The sequence below is a fragment of the Bombus fervidus genome, chromosome 19 (genome assembly GCF_041682495.2).
Source record: "Bombus fervidus isolate BK054 chromosome 19, iyBomFerv1, whole genome shotgun sequence".
Lineage (NCBI taxonomy): Eukaryota > Metazoa > Arthropoda > Insecta > Hymenoptera > Apidae > Bombus > Bombus fervidus.
In genome coordinates, this window is record NC_091535.2 from 3306035 (window position 1) to 3323695 (window position 17661).

General features: G+C 36.5%; 2 protein-coding genes across 7 annotated transcripts in view; both read right to left on the bottom strand.

Annotated features, from left to right (window-relative positions):
* Positions 1-17661, bottom strand: part of Btk29a (tyrosine-protein kinase Btk29A) — a 351109-nt gene that overhangs the window by 40126 nt on the left and 293322 nt on the right. The window lies entirely within an intron of this gene.
* Positions 4885-8180, bottom strand: LOC139996940 (uncharacterized). The gene has a single exon (XM_072021509.1). The coding sequence runs from the start codon at positions 7751-7753 to the stop codon at positions 6635-6637; it is 1119 nt and encodes a 372-aa protein (XP_071877610.1). The 5' UTR covers positions 7754-8180; the 3' UTR covers positions 4885-6634.

The following is a 17661-nucleotide window of genomic DNA, read 5'->3' on the forward strand; positions in this document are numbered from 1 at the left end:
TTATCGCAATTAAGGACGCTGGGAGAATAACAGGTAGAATTGCCATTCTACTAATTGATTCATTTCCGATATTCGACTCTTTAATGTCTCGTGATTAAAGACGCGAGTGTCACAAATTACAATCTGTAGTATCTTAAATTTACACATCTTTTGTTAATTAGCCTTTTACTCGCTTTCATGCGTTATTAAAATGATTTGTCGTTAAAATTTGGGAACCATATTTTTTTGATGTGCCTTACTTAAAATAATTAGAGAAAACCATTTTCTATGTCCTTTGATTCTTATTTTTATTTCTTTGCATTTGTAGCCTTTACATTTTTTCAAATCATTATTTTAAAGTAAATCTTTACAAAAACAAATAACATATCAGTTTCGCTTATGGAATTTCTATTTGTTTGGTTGTTGCAATGAAATTGCTTATAGTAATTTCAATAAATTTTATATTTCAATAAATTTATCCCCATGGAGAAATTTCAAACATTTCCCAAAAAAAGCTTAATTCATTTAACCAGTTAACTGCGTTCGACGTGTATACACGTCGATCGAAAACTTTATTTCGATGCGGTTGACGTGTATACTCGTTGTGCGAAATAAAAAATTACCATTTACCATAAAAATTCAAAATTTTAGTAAAAAGTAATATAAATGATATTTAGCGATATATTTCGTTTATACTTTCAGTAAACCTATTATTTATTTTATAAAAAAATATTTGATTATTTTTTAATTTTGATCTGTTTTAAAAAGCAAATCCACCTCAAAGATGTGCTGTCTGCTGAAGAATGAAATGCGTAACAAAAAGTCAAGACCTGCGAAATACCACTTTACTTTTAAAAATACCACACTGAGATCACCTGAATTTTTTCAATTTTTTTTCTTTATGAATTTTATTATTTTTGGTAATTTCCAACTTTTCAATAACAATACTTTTTTCAACAACGAATCGTTAATTTCTTATCGAACAAAAACGTACTCCTTCCTCCTTTCGCTTGATTTTATCTGTTCACGGGATTTCTGAAACTAAACTCCGCAGATAACAGATTGAAACACCGTCTGTATAATTGGTAACTAAGTAATTGCAGGTTTTGCCACTAGGTGGTATTGACAAAATCCGTAATCACTTAGTTGCCAACCCAATAGTTCCCACCAAAGGATCGACGAAACAGCGCGCCTTTGTGTCCGACCATCGAATTACCGGAACCACTTGATCTCTGATCTCTGGCGAGACAGTTCCATCGAACAGAAAGTACGAGGCGTTAAAGCCTCGATTAGCCATCTTGTAGTGTACAAACTAGGACTATAAGAGTCTACAGTCACGTGGAAATGCAGAAACGGTCTAGTGGATGGGTTAGTTGGAGAGCAGGCCAGAAGCTTGGTAAATATTAGCATTGCTCTTCACATCGAGTGTCTAATAATATGTACGTATATAGTATGAAATTCCGAGTCTCCGATGACCCTAATTTCTTAAAGCGTTTACGCATCCACTTCAAAAGCTTATTTAGGTTACAGTCGTACGGTCTGGTGGTAACAACGAAACAGCGATTTTTTATTTACGCGGCCAGCCACGCAAACGGCATCATTAGTTTTCATTAATTAGCCGTCTTTTCGACGATTAACCTTTTCACTGTGCACGTCTGTGCGGAAAAACAGTTATACGACGATGTTGTATGAAAATCCAGTTTTATACCGATTCAGTGGTTTAAGTGGCTTGTAGAGATACTTATACATTGGTTTATAGGGTACAATGATAGTAAATTCGGAATACAGGGAATTAGTCGACAAAATTCCTTAATCCTGTTGTAATATTCCAATATTTATTCGAGTCGATAACGTAAAGTGGGTATATCTAGTATCAGTTTTGTAGAAAAAGCGAAGATAACATTTATTGCCATATCTTTTAGTTCTTCTATATTTACTCAGTTTTCTGTATTTTTATTCCAATTAGAAAATATCGTTTCTTACGGTTATATTATCGGTTATATTCAAAATACCCTAACCGTCAATTTTCATTCAATTTTTACAATTGTAAGAAATTCAAGCGCTCCGGTCACCAATGACCAAGATGGCGTCATGGGACAAACCGTGGCCGGTCATATAGGACCAACGTGGCAGTCAAAGTGTTTTAACCATTTTAGTGCTAGGGGTTTTTGACACTTTACCGACCGATAGCTGATTAATTGGTTTTTTGTCGCCAACGTTTACCGATAGATAGCCTATTAATCGCCTTTTTGTCGCCGACGCTTACCAACCTATAGCCTACTTCTAGTTAATCGGTTGCCATGGCGACAAACAATCTTTCTCATTATATGAGCAGTAATTTGTTCTTTAGTACTAAGGTACCTTGCTCAGTTGCGTCAGTTGCGTTGTTTTGTAAGCTCCCACAATTTGAAAAACATAACGTTCGCGATGAACGAAAAGAATAGTAATGCAGAGTTTAAATCGAAACAGAGCCCGCGCCAAGGAGAATCTGCGCCTAAGCTACCGGTCGGACGTGCGTACGCCGTTGAACCGCTAGTGGTCAGTAAAGTGTTAAGAATTCGTGTCGGATTTTGCCATACAGCGCGATAGCGTTTTGTTCATTTATTTGCAAGAAATACCGATCGACGCGACCGCGCTGCTTTCTTTTTCGTTTATGCAGATGGTTTACGATTATTTAAAAAAAAAAAAAAAAAAAAAAAAAAAAACAAAAGTAATTACGAGAGGAAACTCTGATATGTCTCGCGACGAACTACATTCGGAACCGAGCGCGTTACGAATTGACGATCGTGACGAAACATCGCGACACAGTTCACCACATACGCAAACAGCGCGATCGCGCTGCGTGGCACTAAAACGGTTAAAAGCCTCTCTTCTCTTCTGAAATGCAATTAGCAGCATCGAGTTTGCCAGTATGCTGCACTTCGTGTCGGACAAACTGTTAACACTCATCGCCGCAATCTTAACGCAGCATCTACCAATTACCCTTCTCGTTCTCGTTTTCCCCGGCCCCATCAGGTCGTTTTATTATCGCGAAACGACGCAAGATTCGGTCGAGTGTTGGGAGACAAACGGCGACCGCGCGCGCCAGAAACCAGGAGAGAAACAACGGAAAAGAAAAAGATTGAGGACGAGATGGGAATGGCGAAGCACGGCGGAATTGCGGCCGGCGAAAACATTTAATTGCGGGGAAACAGAGTAGCTGGAGTGTGCTAAAAGGCTTGTGAAGTGCGCGTAACTACGCTAAACAAGCGCCAACCCCGCCATCTTCCTTTTATTTCCGTCATAAACCGGCCCCGGCTATAAAAAGCTTTGTGCTCCGCTCGAGACAATGGCCGACCGGAAACGAACGACCGGTCGAGATTGACCAGCTCCGGTTCGTTGTACGATGCGTCGGCCAGTTACCGATCTATTGGCTTGACAACTAAGTGATTGCGGATTTTGTCAATAGGTGGTAATGGCAAAATCCGCAATCACTTAGTTGCCAACGCAATAATTCCCTCGAAGGCGATGTATAGTTTCGGTAATACGAACGTTCAACGAAGATTATTGTTGATAATTAAATTACGCATTTTTATGCAGAAACTCGAAGATATAAAAGTTCGTAGAATGCGATTATTTAAAAATGTATGAAATATCTAAAGTATGGCAGAATGTGATATTTAATAAAGGAAACAATTTCTTATAGCTACGTTGCATTTTTCAAGTTATACATATTTATAAGAATATGAATTTTTGCATAAATATTCGCAGTCTATTGATAACAAATTACTTTCAATATCATTGATTTTTATGGAAATTTTTGCAGCAATAAATATATACCGTAGATGGTTATAGAAATTCGGATTATGAATCGAAGTAGAGGTTCCTTTCACACAGATATTGTACACAGAAATTTCATTTTCAATATCTCGTATATTTTTCTATATTCTATACATTCTGTTTAATTTTCCATCAAATAAAAATGTTTCATAAATGCATAAACATTCGTAGTATAATAATAAGTATTTGAATAATCGGTCGTTGATTTACTTCAATTTTACTATTTTTTTTTTTTTTTTTTAGGAAATCAAAATGAAACAAAACATTCGGGATTTTATAAAAAAAAATTATATACTTCTTTGTTCCTGACTATATTGTAAATGAAAATAAAATTCTTTGGCCATAATATTACGGTACAACGATGTCTACATAAGACACATGACTCATAAGCGGGAATTCAAAATGTACGAACAAGGTAATGGCGAATACAAATAATTATATAAACAACTCACGTTTTTTCACAGCTAAAGAATTTATAAGATTTATAGATTTGTCTAATAACGTAGACAATGGCAGTATGAAATTAAATTTCATGACGCTAATTGGCGGATTTGTGAAATATTTTTTTCTATTTTTAACAGAGACTTCTTTAAGACTCTGCTTCTTTTATCAAAAATATTCAAGTTACTTCGTTTACGTATCCTACGATATACGACGTTACGTTTAACCGTTTGAGCGCTATGATCGCATATATGCGTTCCCACATAACCATTCAATTTAGGTTATGTACGCATATATGCGTTCTCACATAACCATTCAATTTAGGCTAAAAGTAGTGTGATAGAAAAGACGTATGGACGTTATCCACCTGACATTCTGATGATTTGAAATAAAAAAAAATTAATTATCAAATTGGCAAATCAAAGGGTGTAGCAGGCTACAATGCCGTGATGGGCGCAGTCGATAAAATCGATATGATTTCGAGTTCACTTCGCTGCGTTCGAAAAAGCACAAAATGGTATAAAAAATATTTTTTCCACCTCTTAGACCTCGCTATATATAATGCATATATTCTTTACAAAAGTGCTAATAATAAAACTGGAACATTTGAAAATTTTCATCTACTTTTCATAAAAGATATTTTGCACAAATACCCGCCACGCAGAGTAGAGGCTAAAGGAGGAAGAGTTGATTCGGACGACCTACCATTTCGGTTAACGGAGAGACATCTTCCTACATCCTGCGTAACTAAAGAAAATAATAAACATTCTTCGCGACGAAGTTACGCTGTTTGCACTAAACATAATCGCAGGACTGACTCGCGTTACGAATGCAAGAAATGTAACATTGGCTTATGTATTGAACCCTGCTTTCAGATCTACCATACAATACAAAATTATTAAATTTTCAATTTAAAAGATATAATTTCAAACTTTGATATTGTTCATGTTATTATTGCTTAATGAAATAAATGATTATTAAGGCTTTTCAGGTCACTATATAACTTATTTTAGTTACAATCAATATTTTGCAATGAAAATTCAGTCTGCTCAACTCGCGCTCTTTCGTAAAACATACGCAGCCCACGTTGTGCTTCTTCGTAAAGAGTCGGCAGTTCACGGCGCACGCTCAACGTCGGACAACGCAGCGCTCAAAGTGCTAAGTATTAAGCTTGTGGCAAAATCAGCAGCAACGAATTAAAAGAAATATTCATTCGCGACTAAATTAGCAGCTCATGTAATTGAAGCGTTTTATGTTTTAGGTTAGGTTTGAACAGCTCCAATTCCAGAAACTAAATGCTACCATTAATTATTATACCGTGGCAACGAGGTGGCACTTGTTCACTTGGGAATTTCTAGAGTATCAATTTCCACTTTGTCAGCCGATGCACACATTTCACTTGATAATATCTGAATTTTCACTCGTCAATCGTCCAAATCTTCAGGTGAGAAACCATTCTTTTCAAAATTAAAAGAGAAAAAAAAGGAGAAAGGAGAAAAAAGAAGAATAAATCTCTCAACGACACGAAATTCTGTTTTAGAAGATCCATAGATCTTCTGTCAACGAGATTAAAGTAAAATTCCCATTTCGAAATCTGCATTTATATTGGGCTGGCAACTAAGTGATTGCGGATTTTGCCATTACCACCTAATGACAAAATCCGCAATCACTTAGTTGCCGACCCAGTAGTTCCTAAAGCAAACTTAGAATCGTGTCTCCAGCCAGAGACTCAGTCGAGGAGAGAGAAATTCGAATGCCATTTAGAGGATATGATTTTAAGACTTTGGCAAATTTGGCGACAGGAGCCTTCTCTTTGCTTCACAAACATTTGATCTTCGTTCGAAAGGGATTTACACGAGCCACGAAATTCGCGAACGTTCTGCACCCTCTTACAAACTGAAGAACCACGATGAACACCAATTCAACGATATTTCTTCCACTTTATCCAATCTATTTCCTCAATCTCATCGAATAGAATTCTCAAGAACGTGGTTGCACGTAGAACCGTTAACTTTCCTGATATTTTCCAATCAAATGGTAGCGTAAAATCCACAGGGAGTCCAGTCCAAGTTTCAGCGATGTCCTAACCAGTCAGTGTCAGAAGGCTACTGGTAGATGATCGTTTAGTCACCCAAGTGACGTAAGATAACTGAAATTGCACTGGATTTGCGAAACTTGGAACCTGCAGGCTTTCCATTCAGTCGTTTCTGTAATGTAGTTAACTGTAAGGTCGATCCTGATCTTTCGAATGTCAACTTGCTGCTTCACTTGTTTAAGCTTTTCTAGGAACGTTTAGAACGGTTATCGTCTGAATTTCCATTCGAGTTCCTCTGGATCACGTTCCATTGAATTAAACGACCCGCACATATTTATTGATTTGTTTATGGTGTCAGGTTTATGAGTATATTATGGTGGAAGAAGACAATCCAACGACGTTTTCATTGATGTCACTGAGATTGTTATGAATGAAATGGAACGATTCTATATTGCCACTGTTGAAAGCTGCAGGATCTACGATGTCAATGAAATTGTAAGACAGATCTAGATCGTACAATTTGGCCAGTTTGTCAAAGATTCCAACGGTAATATGGGTCAGTTTGTTCCTCCTCAAGTTCAATTTTCTCAAGCTGGACAGATTGTCGAAGGACCCAGGTTCTATATCAGCGATCTCGTTAAACTGGAGGTTCAGCATCTGCAACGAGTCCAGGTCATCAAAATCTCCTTTGAAAATGTTCGTCAGTGAATTGTAATCGAGAAACAGAGCGGTCAGTGCTTTCAGTCCACGAAACGTGCCAGGTAGGATCTTGCTTATAAGATTATATTCCAAATGCAAATGAGTGAGTTCGTGTAGCTTCTCGAAGCTGCCGGGCACAATCTTGCCGATCCTGTTGTTATCCAACCTAAGAAACTGCAACAGATCGGTCAGGTCAACGAAAGTGTCTTGCTCGATGGACGTTAGGCGATTGTATCTGAGGAACAACCACTTCAGATAGGGCAATCCATCAAATGCATGTTTGGGTAGGTGATCGATCCGATTGAAGCTCAGGTAGAGAGCCTTCAGCTTCTTCAGCTCGGAGAACAGATAAGGTTTCAGACTGACACGGTTGTTGTCCAGGTGCAGCTCCTCCAAATCCGCCAATCCACGAAACGACAGCTTCGTTAGTGTGGAAATTCGGTTGCCGTGACCCAGGCTCAAGCTGGTTGCCGTCAAGTTCTCGAACGCGTCCTCACGCACCTCGATTAGGCTTAGATCGTGGATGCTCAAGCTGTTCGCTTCCCCGTGTTGGCTGACATTCACGAGAACGTCCTCCTCACGGCAGATCGTGTAGTCGTTGCTTTGCCTACACGTCACCACGTCTGGCGACGACGACAGGGATGTTGGTATGACCAGCGAGAGAACAAGCAGCCACGACATCACGATGCAAACCTTCTGACCAGATACCGGGTTAAGCCACTGTCTGCCATCGTATCGCTCTGTTATATGCATTATGCATTGACGAGTGCGCGCGCACATGTATCATGTACACGGTGTCTAGAGCTATTACTTGTCGGCCGACGATAAGCAGGAAGCGGTAGCTTCGATGCTGTAATTGGGATCGTTGACTTGGGGTGTCTTGATTGCTACGGATGGCATTTCGGTAATTCGTTTGATAGTCTTAGCTTTTATTGCCGAAATATAAATAGTTTGATTGGTATATTGCAGAGAGAACGATGAACTGCTTCTTGTTCTGTCAAGGGTGCTCATAAAAGGCTTTTACTTTCTATTGGGTTGCAAACTAAGTGATTGCGGACTTTGCCATTGGGTGGTATTCAGAGAATCCACAATCACTTAGTTGCCAACCTAATAGAAAGTAAAAGCCACGCTTTATGAGCACCCTTGATAAAACAAGAATCAGTTCAATGCTCCCTCAGGAATATGCCAACCCAATATTGGGCTGTCTTCGTTTGATAGTCTTAGCTTTATATATAGTATATATAGTTTGATTGGTATATTGCTGAGGGAACGATGAGCTGATTCTTGTTTTGTCAAGGGTGCTCATGAAGCCTGGATCTTATTTCCTATTGGGACTTTCTATGGCAACTAAGTGAATGCGGATTTTGCCATTAGGTGGTATTGAGAGAATCCGTAATCAATTAGTTGCCAATCCAATATTTCGGTTTCTGATGCTGGTTATATGTATATGTATATGTAGACGTTGCAAGCGTGTTTTACTTTTTATTGGGCAGTTATATCATTTGATTAGTGTACGATTGGAGAAAGGATGAATTGGCTGTTCTTTTTCGTCGAAAAGGTTTCATGCTTTAATTTGTGAAATTGGATTCAATTGATTCATGGAAGCCTTCTTTCAAGAGAAGTCATTCTGTAGATGAATCTGGCAGATAGAGGCAGCTTAAACAATTCCACCTTACACAATTGGTCTGCAAAACAGCAAATGCTTCGATAGCTCGTATGTGACAAACAAGTTCAAGTTCCAACTATGACAATTTACAAGAAAAGTTCTCTGCTGCTTCTTTTTCATTGGCAACTAAGTGATTACTTGCCAACCGAATAATTAGATTGAGAAGCAGTTGCGACCAATTTAATCGTAACGTGTACCATTTTTTAGACTAACGAGGGATCCAGAGTATTCGAATCGCTTAACCAGCTGACGATTAATACGGCCGCGTTAAATCAGCTCATTTGTATCGTTCTGTGTGTACCTAGTTTCACTAAATGTATCACGTGTCCATGGTGCAAATGCCTTTCAAACTCGGTGCTGTCCTGCCATCCGGTCGACACCGCAAACGACATGAAACTCTTCCATCGATTTGTTTATAAATTCGAGACACGTGCTCGCGACTGCATGAAATTAGAACGTAATTAAACCTACTGAGAGCGTGATTATGGTGGATGGAAGGTATTTTCGGATATATTGGTTTGGCAACTAAGTGACTGCGGATTTTGTCAATACCACCTAATGACAAAATCCGCAATCACTTAGTTGTCAATACAATAGACACAGCGACAGAAGGAACCAACTTTGCCCCAACTTTTCAAACATTTCTTTTTAAGATTCACAACTGTTGAAAATTGTGGATCTTAATCGCCAAAATAAATGTATAAGAATATTTATATTACACTTAGAATTGATATCAAAATAATTTCAGATTCATTTGATATGCGATCGACAAGATATTCGTGGATACACATTTGCACGCGTCTCAATACTCTCCTTGTCTCGCCATCTTCTATTGGCTTGGCAACTAAGAGATTGCGGATTTTGTCAATACCACCTAATGACAAAATCCGCAATCACTTAGTTGTCAATACAATAGACACAGCGACAGAAGGAACCAACTTTGCCCCAACTTTTCAAACATTTCTTTTTAAGATTCACAACTGTTGAAAATTGTGGATCTTAATCGCCAAAATAAATGTATAAGAATATTTATATTACACTTAGAATTGATATCAAAATAATTTCAGATTCATTTGATATGCGATCGACAAGATATTCGTGGATACACATTTGCACGCGTCTCAATACTCTCCTTGTCTCGCTATCTTCTATTGGCTTGGCAACTAAGAGATTGCGGATTTTGTCAATACCACCTAATGACAAAATCCGCAACCACTCAGTTGCCAACACAATAGACACAGCGGTAGAAGGAACCAACTTTGCCCCAACTTTTCAAACATTTCTTTTTAAGCTTCATAACTGTTGAAAATTGTGGATCTTAATCGCCATAATAAATGTATAAGAATACTTATACTACACTTAGAATTGATTTCAAAGTAGTTTCAGATTCATTTGATATGTGATCGACAAGATATTCGTGGATACACATTTGCACGCGTCTCAGCATTCTCCTTGTCTCGCCATCTTCTATTGGCTTGGCAACTAGGAGATTGCGGATTTTGTCATTAGGTGGTATTGACAAAATCCGCAATCACTTAGTTGTCAACACAATAGACACAGCGACAGAAGGAACCAACTTTGCCCCAACTTTTCAAACATTTCTTTTTAAGCTTCATAACTGTTGAAAATTGTGGATCTTAATCGCCATAATAAATGTATAAGAATACTTATACTACACTTAGAATTGATTTCAAAGTAGTTTCAGATTCATTTGATATGCGATCGACAAGATATTCGTGGATACACATTTGCACGAGTCTCAGTACTCTCCTTGTCTCGCCATCTTCTATTGGCTTGGCAACTAAGAGTTTGCGGATTTTGTCAATACCACCTAATGACAAAATCCGCAATCACTCAGTTGCCAACACAATAGACACAGCGGTAGAAGGAACCAACTTTGCCCCAACTTTTCAAACATTTCTTTTTAAGCTTCATAACTGTTGAAAATTGTGGATCTTAATCGCCATAATAAATGTATAAGAATACTTATACTACACTTAGAATTGATTTCAAAGTAGTTTCAGATTCATTTGATATGTGATTGACAAGATATTCGTGGATACACATTTGCACGCGTCTCAGCATTCTCCTTGTCTCGCCATCTTCTATTGGCTTGGCAACTAGGAGATTGCGGATTTTGTCATTAGGTGGTATTGACAAAACCCGCAATCACTTAGTTGCCAACCTAATAGATGAAAAGTGTAGGATACTATTTTCTTATGTAAAGCTTAATTTTGAAGAAAATTGTTTTTGAGAAATTGTTCACCTACATAGATAAGATACTTAATTGATAACATTTCTCCTCCTGTTTTCTTCAATTCAATTATTTCTTATAAAAGCGTATACGCACATTCAAATTAATTTCCCTGAAAGCTAAATCGTAAATTACAAACGTTTGAATGAATTATGAATTTCAATATGATTTCATTTCGCTTAAGAAATCAATCTTTGTTCGCCCTATGACATCATTCCAATATTAAGATAACATCAGTTCGAAATTGCACCATAACCTTACTTTTCAAACTCCTTTATCGACTTTCCCTTACAACTTTGGAAATCGATGGTCATTTTATCAGAACTTTGCCGATTATTTCGACCGATATACGATGAAAAATCGACGTGATTCGCTGATAGGATTTCTTATGAAAGTTGGTGTTGGCGAATGGAAAATTAATTATCCGAAAGTCGAAGTTATCGCGTCGTGTCGATAGAATATACACTTCGCGCTCTATCGAAGCTTCTCTGAAACTAATTATTTTGCAGACACGTCGAGTTTTCGTGCTGCGCTCTGGCAATGTTTGGCATTCATATTTGCGTATCGTAGCTGCACGTTGCTTTCATTTTCCTTTATTTATACTCGACGCTTTGGTTTTTGCGCATGGCCACCCATTTTCAAGCGCGATTCTCGTTGCATCGATGCTCTCGAACTTCTCTGCCGGCCGTTCCACCTGCGATTGGTTTCCGCTTGTTCGTTGAAAATTGTTACTACGATACCGATAATAACGACGAACCATCAAAATCTCACACGAAACACTAGACGTATTTTTTTTATCGAAGTTTTACCGATATTAAAAGATCGCGCTATTTTGTTTGGTCTGCAGACAAAATATTAAATTGGAGGTTTACGTGGAATTTTAAACGGACTTAACCTCTTCTTGTGCTTTAACATTAGAACTACCAATAGTCAACACGAAGCTATTTCTACCTAAACCAGTGAAAATGACTGGTCTTTAAAAAATACGTAATAATAGAATATTTTTATATTTATTGATTTATTACTTTCTTACGGAAGCAATTCCATGTTATGTAGTACATTTTTGGTATTATTAATCCACCTGGCACCATTATCCCTAAACGAAGGTTGGCAAGTTTATAAAATTGTAGAAACAGCCATTTTGACTAGTGATATTTTTAGTGATCTAGCCATCTAGCGATCGATGCGGAATTTTCCTGATAACTGATATCATCATATAGAATGATACGCAGTAAAAATTTTAAAAACGTGCGGCAAGTTGTACAAAATGAGGAAACTGGTTAATTAGGGTTCGATAAACAGATTGCAGCGCCCTTTTACACTTTGACAAGTACCAGTCATTTTGATTGGTATTGGTATAGGTAGCCTTGATACAAAATTATTTTCAGTTTGAATATATAAAAAGCAAAATAAAATTCATTATATTATTCTTTTAGTTATCGTTGCTAAAGTCATTACATCATTGCAGAAAAAAATATAACATGAATTAGGACTTTTAAAATAAAATTGTAAAATCAATCAATTTGACTGGTGTGGTAGTTCTAGTGTTAACAAGTCTGACTCGTGATGAAGATCTTAGCACAAACATGAATATCACAAGCCAAGCTCGTCAACAGATAGCTTTACATTTGTCAGAGTGTTTTAGGAAGCATCATGGAGGTTTCTTAGAGTTGTATTTTCTTATTAGATTCTGATTTTGATTTGAACATTTCTTATAATTGAATTTTTTGTGTATAATATGCTATTTATTTTTAGGCATATTATTATTACATTCCTTAGGACAAAATCATATTTGAAGATGCTTGAATTTCTATTGAAGTATTGTTTATTCATGAAATATAATTTTGAAACTGTCATCTATTACAAAATATAATATATTTATAATATCTACAAAAGGAAAAAGGATTAGAGTTTACTTCCACAAGTTTGTGACTGTTGACTAAAAAGAAAACACCCCACTGACCTCATTAAAAAAATAAAATAGTCAAACTCGAAAATGGTATCCCCCTGCGAGCAGCCATCCACAAATTATTTAGCAATTAAGTTAGAAAAATTTACCAAATATCCAACTGGACAAATTGTAAAGTACAAATTAAATAATAAAAAAAAAAAAAATTGTGACTGTTCTCGTGCATCAGTCTGGTTTGTTTACTACACTTTGACGCCTACCGTTTGGACCCGAGTCTCGTCGAGTTAAATAGCATGGGAAGGGATTAATAAAACTGACGAAATATTTCTTCCTTTTGTAATATGATCCGATGAAAGATGGTTGAAGTAAAAGAAATAGAATAAAAAGGGTGAAATAATATACAGTGTACTATCTTCACACAAAAGTATTCGAACGCTGGAACACTGTTGATAGTTTTTCATCTTCCTTTGCACCGAATGTAAACATCATTGCTAAATGAAAATATTCGTACGTTCATTTGATGTTAGGATGTCGTTTCGTAACAGCAACGCAAAAGTGTGCACAATAGCATTTAAAATAAATACCAGAAAGTGTGAAAGAGAAATAATATCCGATTACATGAGGACGGCAGATCATATAACGAGATTGCCAGAATTGTGAACAGAAGCAAGTCCACGATACATTATATCATAAAAAAAGTCAAAGAACGAGGGAACACTTGTAAACAAAGGTCGATTAGGTCGACCAAAGAAATTGACTGGAAGAGAGGAGGAAGTTATCATTCGCAAATTAAAAAAAAATCCTACTTCATCCGCTCCTCGATTCGCAAGTATGGTAGCTGACATGTTTCCTACAGAAGTTCACCCGGAATTATGTCGACGAATCTTACAAAACAATGATTTCCAAGGCGGAGTACCGCGATACAAGCCATATATTAATGTGATGATTCATAAAAAAAGATTGACTTTTGCAAAAACCTGAATTAATAAAGATAATTCTTTTGGGACAAAGTCATCTTTTCAGAAAAATCAAAGTTTAACATTTTTTGCTCGGATGGTCGAAATTATGTGCGGAGAAAATCAAATACGGAATTGGAAATTCGACATTTATATGAAACATTGAAACACGGAGATGGATCGATCACGGCGTTGGGATTCATGGCTGCCAGTGGCACTGGAAATTTTATATTTATTATTGAAATACTTGATAAATATATGTATTTAAATATTTAAAAAAAATAACCTTAAAGAAAGTGGCCGTAAATTAGGATTATTGGAAGATTTCCACTTCCAACAAGATAATGATCCTAAGCATACTGCTAGAATTGCGAAAGAATGGGTCGTATATAACACACCACACATGTTAATTACTCCACCGCAAAGTCCAGACGTAAATCCGATTGAAAATTTATGGGCTGAAATCGGAAAAAGATTAAATAAATTTCAGATAATCTCAAAGCAAGTATTGAAAGATAAAATTATAGAAATATGGAATTCCGTTGAGAGTAGTTTTACAAAATCATTGGTTTACAGTATGGAACGTCGATTGAGACACACTATTGCTACTAAAGGTGTCCAACAAAATATTAATATTAAATAATTTAATAATATATATAGCGTTCAAATACTTCTATCAGTCACTTACAATGCGTGTTTCTAATAAATGTATCAACTCCTACCTACGTTGTTGAATCCTTTTCAAATTTTACTGACATAACCTCAAAACTTCCATCTTCCTACTGACATCTGTTTGTCTAAGCAAATTACTTTAATGTATATTATTTCGGCCATTCAAGTTTGCACATGTAAACGTTCCAATATTTTCGTGAGCCACTGTATATCGAGAATATAATTGAAACTTCACTGTTTTGCTCGTAAAAATAACACTCGACCGCTGTCAGTCATTGCACCTTTGCCATACTGCAATCAATTAAATCATAATTTACTGAATCCACTGAATGATAAACAATTATCGTTACGATGTATTACAGTACGGAACACTTATCTATCTGTGGGAATAAAAATTCAGTGAAATCGAAATTCCGTTACACAGGAACCTTATAATTTCCCTTCTTTTTTCTTGCAGTGATTTATCGTTACCGAACACCAGACACGTCCCCCTCTGTTTTATATTTTCCATTCTTCCCTTAAAAAAGATTTTTCACGCGCGTGCTCTGGCGCGCTAAGGGAACAAATGTCAGCAGAGAAAAATGCGGCACGAAATTTGACGCGACACCTATCGTAAAACAAGAGAAAAGACAAAAAGTCGTTTCATCTGTGAAACATTTGTGTAATTCCATAGGAATTTCGTTTCGTTCGTCCAATTATAGGGACTATGGGAGTTTGTCTAACTTAGCGTTGCTCTCCGTCTACGGACAAGTTTCCACGATTTTCCACCGTTTAAACTTGACTGTTTTACGCGTGTCGTAACGTCGCGTCGTCTGATCGATTCCTTGCTGCAGCAATGGCATAGTCCTTTACGACATTTGTCCAATTCGACCTGTTCGCTCCACCGCAAATGGAAACCCATAATTTACCAATATTATGTTCAGTAGATTTCATAATAGCGCTTTGCTTGCTTCCGCGCCTATGTGTATTTACGTGTGTGCGTGTGTTTGCCTATTTACCCTTCAGCCTTTTTGTGCCTATACGTGTGTGTTTGTGTACGTATTTTATCGATACGCGTCCTGCTGTCTGCACACGCACACACGCCAATATATTCCATTTGTTTTCTATCGTTTTATGTACATGTGTATGTCAGTGTAACTGGATATCTTTTATATTCGTGTCTCGTATACATACATTTTTCCTTTCTTTGAATATTGTCTGTTCACCTGATTATATCTAATTAGGTATAATGGCGGCCAATAAGCATCGGGCTACTTGATATGACATTTTTTCTTAACATTAAATATCAGGTTCCATGGATTTCAATTTATTTTCAACTTTCTATTGGAAAAATTAAAATTCTCCTTTTCCAATATCTTCCTATCCTTTTGCCTTTTGCTTCGTTTTCAGCTGGAACACCTTCATGGGCGGGAATTTCAATGAAACATAATACACATATCATATGAAAATAAAACCAGATACGCGGACTTGTTTCACTTTTTTACCAAGCGAACAGTGAACTTTCTAGCGAGTGATCGTTGTGTATTATTGGGTTGGCAACTAAGCGATTACGGATTTTGTCATTACCACCTAATGATAAAAGCCGCAATCACTTACTTGCCAACCCAATAATAACCAGGTAACTAACCTCGAATCGATACCGGTTTTGTTACCTTCCTGTTAATCCAGATCGGGCAACTTTATTTCCTGGTTTACTAATTTAGTTGATCAAACATTCATAGATACAAAATACTGTACGACCTCAAGATAGTAAATTTTAGAATTTTTCTTACTTTCTTTATTCTTTCCTCTTTTAACAGGTTTTGTAGTACCGTGTTCTACTTCGTTAAAATCACTCTAACCTTTATTTCTTGTTTCTTTGATAGATACACATCTCATACTTCAGCTTTCAGTGGTTCTGCTATTCATTCTTTGCGATTCCAGTTACATTTAACATTTGCTCATGACCGATTCATACTTTGCCATTATAGTTTTATACTTGACTAATTTTCAACCAGATTCAGAATTTCTACAGATTTATTTGAACTTTCTATGCTTCTCATTAAAAATTTCCTCATCGAGGTTTCAATACCAAAACTCAAAGGAGATAATGGATATCACTAATACAATTATATATAAATATTATTTAATACAATAGCGATATTATAACATAATTAATAATATAATATAATATTAAATATTACGTCTGTGTATTACGAACCATTTTGTGTATTTTAAATCGTAATCTTTCATGAAAATATAATTCCAACCAATTCAATATTTCCTTCATAATCTGTATGAAATGATCATGTATTACACTTTATATGAGATCAGCAAGTGTTCCAATATTTACAAACAGGAATATGTGCTCTTAACAACGTCAATGTTATCGGCTAAGTCAATTAAATCAAACCCGTGCTTCATCGGCCAATCCCGTGGATATCGTGGACGATACTTTTTAGCCGGCTTAGAGGACCTGAATCGACCGATAAAATCAATCGATTGACGTTTCAAGTCGCATCCCCTGTTCGTTAGAAAAATCCTCGAACCAATTTAAGTTTCCCCGAGAGCTGATAGGTGTGCTTTGTTTTAATTCAGTGTCTAATAAAAATAATCAAGCAAAAATAATGGACACGACGACGGAAGGAACCAACTTTGCCCAACCTAACCCCAACTTTTCAAATATTTCTTTCTAAGATTCATAACCATTGAAAATTGTGGATCTCAATCACCGAACTAAATGTATAACAACACTTCCATTACACTTAGAATTGATATCAAAATAGTTTCAGATTCATTTGATATGTGATTGACAAGATATTCGTCGATACACGCGTCTCAGCACTCTCTTTGTCTCACCATCTTCTTTACCACATTACCAACGGAACAGTTGCATTCTTCTATTTTACGAGACGCTGTGCACGCACATACTGCCACGCCAGTTGAGCTGAGCGAGATCAGCTGTCCTTTGTGTGCACGAAATTCCAATTCTCTGTTCACTATATACATGTCATAGTTAATATAAAGATGACTAGGATTAACACAGATAAAAACAAAGATTTGTCCCATCCGATAAATATTTATAACATATATATTACCTTCTTTGGATATTTCATTTGTATATGTATTGGGTTGATAAGAAAATTCGTGACATTTTTGACAAATGATATGTTCCGTGGCAGATTTTGAAAAGATTGCAAGAGGACTTCCCTTTGCACAAATTTTATCCATATTTAAAAGAAATACTATGTG

Coding starts and splice junctions, on each gene's coding strand:
- LOC139996940 (XM_072021509.1), bottom strand. CDS start 7,753: ATGTGCGCGCGCACTCGTCAATGCATAATGCATATAACAGAGCGATAC.